The 12811-nt window shown below is 37.7% G+C and overlaps 1 protein-coding gene and 1 long non-coding RNA gene across 3 annotated transcripts in view; both read right to left on the reverse strand.

Moving 5' to 3' along the window:
- Positions 1-4875, reverse strand: part of LOC104000891 (uncharacterized) — a 6379-nt gene extending 1504 nt beyond the window's left edge. Inside the window, exon 1 of one of the 2 annotated variants that reach the window (XR_010480305.1) lies at positions 1-4875. This exon is cut by the window's left edge and continues 881 nt beyond it. This is a non-coding gene — a long non-coding RNA (uncharacterized LOC104000891). The other variant, XR_010480306.1, reaches the window with a different exon arrangement.
- Positions 4876-5422: 547 nt separating this feature from the next.
- Positions 5423-12509, reverse strand: LOC104000852 (adenosine kinase 2). Its single transcript, XM_009422996.3, has 13 exons — positions 12349-12509; positions 11049-11102; positions 10669-10715; positions 10553-10584; positions 10366-10467; positions 10199-10266; positions 9739-9815; positions 8908-9005; positions 8737-8807; positions 8394-8460; positions 8202-8324; positions 6232-6292; positions 5423-5846 (listed from the first exon to the last, which is right to left on the reverse strand). Exons 1-13 carry the CDS (start codon positions 12429-12431, stop codon positions 5704-5706), a joined length of 1026 nt encoding a protein of 341 aa, XP_009421271.1. The 5' UTR covers positions 12432-12509; the 3' UTR covers positions 5423-5703.
- Positions 12510-12811: the final 302 nt, after the last annotated feature.

Here is a 12811-nt window from a genome sequence, read left to right on the forward strand (position 1 = left end):
GCAAAATACAGTTCAGCAGATGAAAACAAAAATGCAATTCACTTTCCACTGATTGACCGAAGTACATATTTGACAAATGAGGTTTAGTTCTCATAAGAAGCACAGAAGACAAATGGTGAGTGAAGTCCCCACCTCTTTCCAATTGAATGATACACCCAAACCAATGAATAGATCCCTATCACTTTCTCCTTTGATACCTTAGCCTTGCCAAAGTGTGGTATCTACACTTGGATCATTTTGAGGAGCACTATGTCCTGATCTAACTTTGGAGTCTTATCAATGAAGACAAATAGCAGTTACGGTCCTAAGCTCTAGAACATTTGATACACTTTTCTGCATCTAGTAGCAACATCGAGTTAATGCTTCAAGAGCTTACCTCGACTAACAGAAACACACACAGATCATTTGGCTCTCATAGAGTATTATTTTTTTCCCATACAACCATTAAAACTTAAGAACAGGCTTCACAGTCATCGCTAGTTATTATTCCATACTAAGTTGTCATTCATACTCACGGAGTGCTCCAGGGCACAGGGCACTATCAATATATAAGATAATTGTTTTGAACTAGCCATTTCTCACAATGAATATAAAAATATGCGGAGACTCCTTCGATGTGAAATGCTGTGTCTCAATTGACTAATTTTCACTAGCACTGAAGATGAGAACATTCCAACCCTAAGGCCACATCGTAGTGTATACGGGGGAGAAGTGCCAGTTCACCATCAGGGTCATCTTCCTTGAGCATCCCTTATTTCCAGTGTTGCTTAATCAAGCTCATGAAGAGTATAAATTTCAACCCAATTCAAAGCTCTACAAATCATTCAATGAGAACATTTTCATTGCCATCTGTTCAATGTCACTTCAGAGCAAAACCAATGCCATCCGTACAATTTCACTTCAGAGAAAAACCAAAGGTTTGGTTTTGCTGCTAACAATTAATTTGTCTCAATTACCTTTCCTCTTCTCAATTGCTGCTATTTGTAAGAATTGGTTGCAGGATTTTAAGATCTAAACAGAAATATCTGAAAGGCCACACCTATGACCTAGAAAAGTTATATCTAACATTGAATTGATCCATTCAGGTGTGTCATTCAAACTGGATACTGTTTCAGCAGTTATTGGTCGATCACATTGTATATTTGCTACTATCATTGATATTCAATCAATACTAAGATTTTTTACTAGTAGTTCCAATCTTGTAAAATCTATACCATCAGGGAAGTAATGTATAGTAACAATCAGGAAATTATGCATATTTGCATATTGCAACCTGAACAAGATAAGAGATTCACATAGATTCACATATAGAAAAAAAATATGCAAACATTGCACATCTTTATAACATAATGCAATATCTATTCATGCACTATATTCTGATTAATCCAATCAAAACTGGAGATTCATATTCTGTTTATTTTAGATCAAGTGTAGATTAAGACATTAAACTGAGTTTAGAAACAAGTAATATTCTCTATTGTAAAAAGATCTAGTGCTTTTCTCACTCTATGCTAGAGAGGTCAATATGGTGTGTACTAGGAACTATATTAGTCCATTATTAACTATTTATTAATTCCAATTATTCAGCTAATTTCCTTATATTTTGAACAATTCAAATAAGGTATGTTTCATAGTTAGAGTTCATAAATATCGGTCTTTTAGTTAGATCTTGAACAACTCAAGTGAGATAGGTTTGAAATTAAAGAGTTCATAAACATGGATCAATTTGTGGGCCAAAACTTAGACCATAATATGGCAGGACACAAAATCTATTGACTAAGACACGGATGTATGGTGTGTTAGTGACCTCAATGGGAATGTTACTGATGGGCCACCAGTTGGTGCATGCTAAAAGAGTTCATAAACTGGATCAATTTGTGGGCCAAAACTTAGACCATAATATGGCAGGATGCAAAATCTATTGGCTAAGACACGGATGTATGGTGTGTTAGTGACCTCAATGGGAATGTTAATGATGGGCCAGTTGGTGCATGCTAAAAGTGACAACCAGTTGGCGGCATGCAACAGTCTTGCTCCACCTCCAACTAACTTAGTCACCGCTACTCCCAGAGGTGAGTTAAGAGGGTGGCATAAGAGGGGAAAGGAGAAGAACCATAAGAGTCAATATGAGGAGTCTCTTCAAAGATACCCCAAAGCATAAGGTACTTCTGTGAAAAAACAGAACGCATAACCGCACTTCACCTCATCCTTATTTCCTAAAACCTGCCAACCAAAGTCATCACTTATTTCAAACACTACAGATATTAGTCCACAATCACTCACATAATTAATTTTTGGAACTACATTAATGTCTACATTCTGAATATGGCAACAATAGTGTGAGCCTCAAGATTATATTATCTTGTTGTTTGACAGTTATACTTTAGTCTGCCATGGATAAACAAGATTTAGATAGAAGTTTATATTACAAACTAAAGGGACCATGAGATTGTGGGACAAGGGCATCAGCATGGGATGCTCACAACAAATTACCCCAACATCACAAGGATGTGGCTGGCGGAAGGAAAAAAGAAGAATCATGGACTCAAGACATCTCCTCCCACCTCAGCTGTTGTGTGATACTATGTATGATTCAAACAAAGAAAATAAGTGTTCAGATCAGCCTGGCTCAGCCAAACCCATAGACCTAACAGCAAATTGATTAGTCTGGCCAATTAAAACTAATTCGGACCACAAAATCATAACCTGACTTTATTTAAGAACAGATATCCCAAGTGTATCTCAGTAGAAATTAGAAACCAATTTAACACAAGTTGAAAATTGTCAAAATCCGAGTACCTTCTAGTTTTTCTAAAGACAGACAGAGCCAAAACAAACAAACATGATGCGATGGCTCCCTGATTCAACATTCCTTACACTGAAGTATTTCATGGATGTTGCAGACAAATATGAAATTGACACCAATGATTTCTGCTACCCTGGACTTTTCCACCCAACAGCAGGTTGCTATAGAACTTGAAATTTTGAAACAACAACACTCTACTAAAAAAGGAAAAAAAAAATCCAATACTTCCCATCGCTCAGTTGCTGCCAAAGCCAACAATGGAATGGAAATACACCAAAAATACATAAATCAGCAGTATCTTCAAGTCAACAGAAGTACAGAATTACATATTAGACGAGCCCTAGCTGAACACATAAAGCTGCATGGCAACAAAATGCTACAGTTTTAGATCTTCAACTGTCTGACTCAGATCAATAGACCAAAAATTAACAGCTATAGATGTCATAACCAACAACACCTTAAATGCACAAGATGGTGTACAAGTAAACCTTCCCCAAGAACTGTACATTTGAAGTCAGATCACCCTCAATGACAAACTCAGGCGCAACAACACGGCATAAAAAGACAAGGAATCACAAAAAGGGCAGTTCTATAACAACAAATTGTTGGAGGAGGCAACAGTAGTACCTCGCAGTCATGTCAAAGCAATGTAGGGAGCTGGAAAAAACAAACCATGCAACCAGTTCCACAGTTCCAGGTCATCTGAGGCCATTGAGATAATCCTCCAAATCTCTTGCCGTAAACTGCTGGCCAATTAATTCTCCATCTTTTCACCTTACTGCAAAATCGAAGACCAACCAAACCGCACTGATGTAAACCTGTACCTTTTAAAGAAAAGTTGCCACAAATAGCTTCCAGCCAACCATCGTCGCCATCCATCTGCCCAGATAACCACAAACCAGTTCCAAGAATTTGATTGAGATGGCCTGTGTTGGCATGAGTGATATCATATATAACCCCTCTTTCACTACATCCTGCCCTCGTCGGCATAAATCATGGTCCATGATCTCCACCCACGGGATGACAGCAAACACAAGCGACACCACCGCATCCACCAAAGCCCTCGCAAAAAAGAACCCCAGGAGAGCCTCATCGTGCGGCCCAGGCCATGGGTTCAAGGGCGAGAGGAAGAAAGGCATAAGCTTGACCTTGACGAAGAGCATGAAGAGCACATTCTGGTCTCGGACATCGGCAAAGAACCAGACCCACAAGAACTGGACGATGGCGTCCCTCGCGGCCCACCTCCAGAACACGAACTGCGTGAGCCGTCACATCCCCAACCGAGCGCCGGAATAGATGGTCTCCGTGACGGAGACCGGCTTCCGAAGGTGGAAGGCCACAGTCGAGAAGAAGACGGCGCCGACGGCGGACGTGTAGGCGAGAATGAAGCCCATGATGGCAAGGGCGTGGGTGGAGGAGAGGAGGGTAAGAAGGTAAAGGATAGTCGTGACATCATGAGGATCGAAGCCGAAGCCCGGCCAAGAATCCGGATATCAGGGGCCCGATCTCCGTTGTCGTCGACGCCAACAGCATCGGCGGCGTCGGGGAAGGAGAAGAGGAAGGGGGAGGATGGGGAATAGTCAGGAATCCTAATCTTGACTCGGTTGAAGGAACTCTGGAGCGTCGGAGGAGGAAGAGGAGGTGAAGTGACCGTTGTCGTCGAAGGTGCCGAGGCGGGTGAGGTGGATGAAGGGGGTGCGACGGCGGGCAGCGGGGGGAGGAGGAGGGGAAGGGGGCGACGAGGAGAAGGAGGAGGAGGAGGTGGGCAAGGAGGAGAGGCGGTGGAGGAGGGAGCGGACGTTAGGATCGCCGTCGGGGAGGGAGGAGAGGCGGAGGCTGCCGGCGAGGAGGGCGGAGTGGAAGAAGAGGAGCAGGAGGGCGGTAAGGATGAGGGCAGGAGCGGAGAGAAGGGAGGACAGGGAAATGCGGCCGTCCGGTGATTGTGATTGAGCCGCAGCGGACCGACGAGTTGTGCCACGGGCCGTTGGCCGCTTCTTTCTCTCAAAATCGTCAATTACTTTCTCGGTTTATGGATACCTGTCTTTCTAAAATTATGTTCTTCGAATCAGAAAAAATATATATATTATTAATTTAAATCTTACGAGACCTTAATAGAGAATATTCTTAGGAAATTGGTAATAGAAGATGTCTATATTCTTCATCCAAAGCAAAATTAAGTGCGTCCAATCCTAAATCAAATTATGCAAGTGGAGAAAAGGAAATATAATAATAATAATAATAATAATAATAATAATAATAATAATAGAAACACAATAATAAAGAGACTGACGTGAAGCTTATGACCAAAAGGGCAAGGAGCGAGCTCGAATTCAATGATTAACCAATCCAAAAAGACATCTAAGAACAAAGAACATGAAAAGACATCTGAGAGGTATTTGAATGATGCATAATGAGGAGGCATCACACAAAACGAGCGTGTGTATATATATATATATATATATATATCCAATTGTGACGTCCAATTCCGCATTTAAACAAAAAATTTTAAGCATGAAAGATTTTAGTTACATGTACACATGCAGTAAATGACTTGTAGACAATCAAATGCTTTCAAGTAGACTAACTGCAATAATTTACTTAAGAGCAGCCACAAAATAGATAAAGATTCTCTTAATGATTAGATATTAGTCCCATGATAAAGCAACAAAAATGCTAGTACAATGCACCGATGAATAATGATTGCTTAATAGGGAAATATAATGCCTGAAAATTTGGAAAATATTGCCCTCACCATCATCTAATAATGGCAGCCGAATGACAGTAACCAGTTTGGAAACACAAAACAGCATAAGGGATAGACATTATTATCATTCTGAAAAATAAAAGGTAGGATCGATGACTGGCATAGTTTGCTGCGGCAAAACCACCAGGGAGGTTCACTTAAAATCAGGCTTCTCTGGGTAAGTGCAGCCTGACCTCTGAATTATCACATTTGCGGCATAACAACCGGCTCTTACGCAGTCCTCGATGCTCTTTTCTTGAACCAACTGGGACAAGAATCCTCCAACAAATGCATCACCTTCACAATGCAAGTCCAGAAATTAGAACAAAAGCAATGGTGGACCAAATCAAGGATAATTGGGTGGACTCCTTGTTGGATTTGGTTAAAAATTAAGCAGCAGTATCATGACACTTGATCATCTTTTGTTTCAATGCCCTTAACATAGCAAAATAAGAGAGGCTCCATACAGCAGACCCAGTGGTTGGGATGTTGTTGCATCCAGAATCAGTAGGATGAGATGCCAAATTCCTTCAAACTAATGCCTCAATTTTTACTGATATATCTTGTTGGTTCTAACCCTAAAATGTTCGTTTTGAGAAAATAGTATGTTCAACTTAATAAACAAGATATAGAACTTGCATGTTGATGGATGAGATTCTTAACTCAAGGGAAAAACAATTACCTGCACCATTGGTATCAACCAGCTTCTCCTTTGGCAATAGGATCACTGGGAACAATCTCACCTGTTATCAGGATGGAATGAAAGAAATCACTAACAGATTGTTTATAGATGAATTACAAAGTTCATGTTGTAATCATAGATGACTAATAAGTGCCAGCACAAGACCTGATATCCCTTTCTCATATTTATTTAGAACATACCTAGCTAATCGTGAGAATAATGTACCCGAAAATATTAGATGAAAAGATGTCAAAGGATTTGAGGCCATACCCCAAGCAACAAACACAGTTCAATCTGTGGGGTGATTTGAATAATTGTAAAATACATAAGAATTGAACTCAGAAGAAAACGGAAGCAGTTTGTGTGGTATAGCCATGCCTAACAATGTCAAGGCAAAAACCATTAGGGGTATAAAAAAAGTATATTAAGGTCTGCGAGGTGTCAGCTACAGTGCATTAGTTGACTTGTATTTAGGCATCAAGAGGAAAGACATCCAATAGAAACACAAGTTTTCAGGAACTATATCAAATATGCATAATAACAGAAAGAGAACCATTATATCAACAAATCAACTCTTAATTATTCTGAAACCAAGCATTGAAGGTTTCACTGTTGGAATGAAATGTTTTTATAGTATGGTTTCTGGTTGATTTTTTTCTTACAAAATTTCAGGAAAATTGAAGAAATGAAAATATAACAGAATCAATATATTGCTTATCTATTAAAATTTTATATTTCAGTAATCTAAAAATCATACTAAAAATTTAAAATTAAAATCGGTGTTCTTATCTATTAAAATATTCAAGTTTATAAAATCAAAAGGTTCCTTTGTACTTCATACTTGTACATCTTTACTTGCTTTTGTGAACTTATAAATTGAAGTGAACTCATCTCAAGACTATTATTGGTCATTTATGGCTAATAACTTTCTAGTATGGGGGTTGGCTATCAATCAGGTTTATTTTCAGTAAAATTTCTATTTTAACCATCAAGGATGTTTATAACTTGTCTTGGGGGAATCTGGAGAAGATTTAATCACTAGAACAAGTTAAAAGAATCACAAATTTTGTAATAAAAAAATTAATTTGATCCAGAGACAGTCTTTAGACAACTTTCTTAGTGTTGGGACCTAGCTCAAAATGAGGGAATCTGGAAAAAAATGTACTGCAAAAAAAGTGGAGAATCAATGCTGGAATGAAGAACAAGACACCAGATGAGTTTCGGGGAGCAAAGGTGGTGCATATACAGCCTCAATGATGAAACTCAATGACAGGTTTTTGTTTCCATCCAATCCATACTACATTAGATAAGCAAAAGTGTTTGACCTAAAAACAGTAGAAAAGTCCTCTGAAGAAAGGACACTTGCAGATTAAAAAAAAATAACAAAATGATTGATAAATTTCTTTTTTTTTGGATATCCATTGAGAAAATTGAAAATTCTGAAACATTTTGAGACTCCTATTAGAATATATATATATATATACACATATATATACACACACACACATACATACACATATATACATATACACATACATATATACATATTGAAAATTCTGAATTTTCTTCTCTGTAATATTTGTTTTTCTTTTTTCCATTATTGCTTATCTGTTTTCTATAGTACATGTTTTAGATATAAAAGGAAAAATCTTGAGATATTAAATTTCCAAATTACAAGGATACATTTTCTACAGGTCACATTTTGTTTGCATTGGCATATGATTTGAATAAGTTCATCTCTTCTTTCAGTATTCTCTCTTCTCTTATCATCCTACTTTGCTCATAAAGACGAGTATGCAATGTCTCAGTCAAATAATTGTGCTACATTTTAAACATATTTTCTGTTAATTGATAATTTTATATTGATTTATTGCATTTGTTTTTACACGCCTTAGCATTGCATGGTATTTTTTCTAGTAGATTGAATGCACCACTTTGTGAACTGCATTGTGATGATTAAGAAATCTAACCTTTCCATCCTCAGCGACAACTACTGGATCACAACCTTGAGTGATAACAGTAATTCTTTTGTGAGTTCCTGATGCCTTTGGTAATGCTGAGATCTTTAAAGCAATCTCCTCAACATTCTCAGTCTGAGTATTAGATCCAGTCAGGCATGATTGATACCATAAGCTAGTACAAGCAAAATGAAAGATTGATACCTCCCAACCGCGAACTCTTGCAAAGGTCCTTGCTTCAGTTTCATTCCCAAATACATAATCTACATACCTGAAAATTAAAATAGTACATAATTTCCATGTAAGTGACCATGTGATCTTTGGGAGATATCACTAAAGCATGGATCAGTATAATAAATAGGAAAGTAAACAGTTTCATCAATGACTTATAAAAACAGAATTTGGTGTATATAGATTGCATGCCTTTTAAGAATGCAAATAATAGTGTTATATTGTGAAAGGGCGACGATGTACAGGTCAATTAACTCATCAGTCAAAATTGTTGACAGAAATATCAGATGACACTTGGAGAGGGGATGACACTCACGGCAGAGCTTTCTCTTGAACACCTCGGAAGAATTCACAGATGAAAGGAGCAGAAAGGTTCATCATGAACACCTATAGACATGGAACGTTTGGAAAATAAAAATATGTCAATGAATAAAGAAAAAGCCTCATGGCCAACATGAAGTTTCTCATAGCCAACATGAAGATGTACCTTGTTATTGGCAGCAGCATGCTCAGCTACAAGTTGAATAGAATCAGGAGACACCGTGAGGAAAAAACCAGCTATGTAAATGTACTTGGCCTTTTCAACTGTCATAGTTACACAAAAATTACTTGTCACAAGACCAAAACTAATGTATTATTCTCATAGTTTAACAATCATAAAAGCAGTTGAAAATATAGGAAAACTTAAGCAGGGAAAGTAGCCTTTAGTCCAGATATGGCTTTGGCTTTGGATTATATTATAATCCATAAAATGTTCATGAGTTCAACCGTGTATACCTTGATAAAACCAAAGAAATTCTAGAAGGTAGTGCCTAAACATTTGGTAATCATCTCAACTTTTCCATTGCTAGGAAAAAGTTCCAAATGAATTGGATCAATATTTAGATATTAGGCTAGATGTGAAAAAGGAGGTCAAAGATAATAATAAAAATTGAACCTTCTATCAAAATCAAAATTAGAAATACTCTTGTAGTAAGGCTGTTTGTGAGTATTGTTATGCTTGAAGTGTTAGCAATGGATACCCTAGCATCTATGCTGAAAAGCTAATGATGATTAGATGACAATGGAATAGACTAAGTTTACCAGCAGCCAGAAAGAAAAGGTTAATTATGCACACAGGTAACAAGTAGAAAACCAGCCTGCCTGTACGGCAGTGGCCTGTCCGCACACCAACACATGTGATTAATATTTCTTGACAGAAGGTATCTGTCCCTCAACTTCAATGAGAATTCAGTTGTGTGCATTACAATACATCACTTGTGCTTGATATAAGCACCAAAAGAAGCATTATGAAAATACAGGCTCAAGACAAGTTTACCCAATGCAAAGTTTTCTGGTCTCTTTAGGTGTTCGATTTTATAGCAATTCGCTGCAGACAAATTAGCAACTAAGGACCTGTTCATCATCAAAAGATGGCATCAGAAAGACAACTACAGCAGATACACATAATGACTTGATAAAACTAAAAGTGAAAAGTGAAAAAATGAATGCCGTGCTAGAATCAAGGTGGTCTTGCAATCATCCCGAACTAGATGCTGAAAATTAAAAATATTACAGGTCACAAATGATAGAAAGATATATGCAGACAATGCACAACCTTTTGTCACAAAATTCAGCAGCATGTATGCACAAGAAAAAGTATATCATAAAAACACATCCAAATTCCACACTACAGAAGAAAAAGATATGGACACATAATAATCAGTCACCTATCATGCAAGAGATATTCCTTACCATATATGTAGTAAATTTAAATAAGGGGAGAATCATGAACTCACCTCTCACCACCAACAACACAGACTGCACATGTACCAGTGGGGGCAGTTTCATCCTCATAGTAATGAACCTGTGAAATAAAGATTGAAGCAATATTTACTTAAGAATCATACAGAAGAAATACAAACTACAATGGAGGAGAACATAAAGGAACAAAGGGTACACTTACATTAACACCTGCTGCTTTCGAGTTCTTCTTCATTTCCTCTCCAAACTTATCCTTTCCAATGCATCCCATATAGCTTGTTGCACCAGGAATTTGAAGCATCCACTATACAAGCATGAAGTAATGACTCTGTTAGAATCGATCATTTCCATAAAGCTATATACCGTGATAACTTGACAACAAAGTATACCTGAGCAACCCTGATTGAATTCTGCGTAGCCCCTGAATAGATACAGTTAAAAAATAACATAGATGTTAACATAATCCTTATGGAAAGAATTGTTATGATTAAACACAATGTATTACCTCCAGCAATATATTCAACATTGTATTTTGTAGATAACTCATCATACCTGGTCCAAACAGGCAAAACTTAGCTCATCATGTTAAACAGCCAAACAGAGAATAAAAGTAAATTTCACATTTTTCTGAAAGCAAAAGGAACCAAAATTAAAAATGAAAAACTAAAAAGTTGCTAGCATTATCATATATACAAAAGTTTAAAAGGAAGAATTTCATGATAATAAACATGACATGTTCCCTGCTATAATAGCTTCAATTTCAGTCTAGTATCAAGAAGTTACAGGAATTAATAAGCCCCATATACAAAGAAAAAAGAAAAAAATAAAATTATTTATGGAAGATATGTTATGTGATAAAATATAGAAAGAGTAACAAAGACCTACATTGGCAAATGTTTTTCCTCTGCAAGAATTGCATCATTCAACTTAATGCCAAACCTGAAACATTAAGAAAACATGTCTTCACATCAGATACATCCACAGTATCATATGGTAGAGATGTAAGCTAAACCCACAAATGATCCTTATCAGAGCTGTCTACATAATCAGAAAGCAGAAATCTAAGTTACACTCACAAGCAATGAGTTCAACATCCAGTTTATATGCCAATAAGGCTATATTTTGGTAAGGCACTGGCCATGGGAACTATTGCAAGCACAAAAGCACCAAAAGACAGATGCCTTACAGGCCTAATGAGACAGATGCGTCACCTAACTTAGTTGATAAGGACCTTGACTCTTAATAGCAAGGTCTTGGAATCAAGCCCTGCCTTCACCACTTACCATTTACCAAAAAAAGAAAAAAGAAGAAATCACATAAAGTATAAATATTCACATGTGAGACAATAAATTAGGATCTTATTATATAAGGTATTGTGTTATACAAAATAATGACCTTATCATTAATAGTATCCAGATACAAAAATCAGTTGTGCGACCGTAAAAGGAGGTTTAGATCTGGATCGGGCTTTCCAGGTCGTTAAGATGACAATGAGAAATTTAAGTATTTGCAAAAGTAAAAGAGATTTATGTATTTACGATCAGAAAAAAAAAACCCTTAACAACTCAAAGTTAAATTGCAACAAATAATGCATCCAATAACCATGATCTAAAAGCAACACAATACATGTCAAAAGATCTAGGAAGTATTAGCTCTGTACTGCAAACAAAGAGCTAAAATAATCAAGGAAAACATGTTGGGGAATCCAATACACACGAAATTTCCAGTTTTACGAGGACAAAACAAGGCACAAAACAAACGACGAGGAAACAGCTTCCATCAACAACAAATCACATTCCGAGAAAAGAACGAACCATATCACACAATCTTGCAAAACGGCACGAACATAAAAAAATCCAATCACCTACACAGAGCAAGATCCAAATATAAGAGTGCTTTCTTACACTACAAAAAACCCCAAACAACAACCCGACAAATGATTCAACATCAAAGACAAGGCAGATCTCACAGAAAGGTTTAAGTTTCACCAGATCCTTGACCAAAGTTAGCTGTCAGATCTCAATACGCTCGAGAACAACAATAGTGGAACACAGAACGGCAAGAAGAGTTGGGATCCGCGGGACAATGAGCCAAGATCGGATCAGAGAGCGATATCTATGCTGAACGAAAGGAAAAGGCCAAAAGGCACCACAAAAGAAGAGATCCAATGGAAGGATAGGTTCACCTGCTGAGGAACTCGTCGTCGACGACGGCAGAGATGTCGAGGAGGGGATTCCCCATCCCCAGAAGCACCCCTTCGCAGGCCATTTCCCTGTTCCCAGCAAGCGAACGCGAGCTCGGCAGCGTGCGAGGCGGCGAGGAGCAAAATGGAAGTGTGAGAGGCGGAAGTGTTGTGAGGCTACGATTTATAGAGGAGCCGATGACGGAGAGGGTGATCGTCGACTTTGGATGCTACCCAACCACCCCGGTTCGGATTAGGTTGGTAGGTGGGTGCGACCCAGACCGGACAGTGTCCGGTTCAATTTCGAACCACAACGCACGTGCCAAACACAACGAGATTGTAACATTTACATACTAAAAATAATAAAATTTTAATAGTGAATTGAGTTCCATATAAATAATATTCTCCAAAGTTTGTGGTTACATATTCATCCCCTTTAATTTTATGTTTAGCGCACATGAAAAAC

The sequence above is a fragment of the Musa acuminata genome, chromosome BXJ1-2 (genome assembly GCF_036884655.1).
Source record: "Musa acuminata AAA Group cultivar baxijiao chromosome BXJ1-2, Cavendish_Baxijiao_AAA, whole genome shotgun sequence".
Taxonomy (NCBI): domain Eukaryota; kingdom Viridiplantae; phylum Streptophyta; class Magnoliopsida; order Zingiberales; family Musaceae; genus Musa; species Musa acuminata.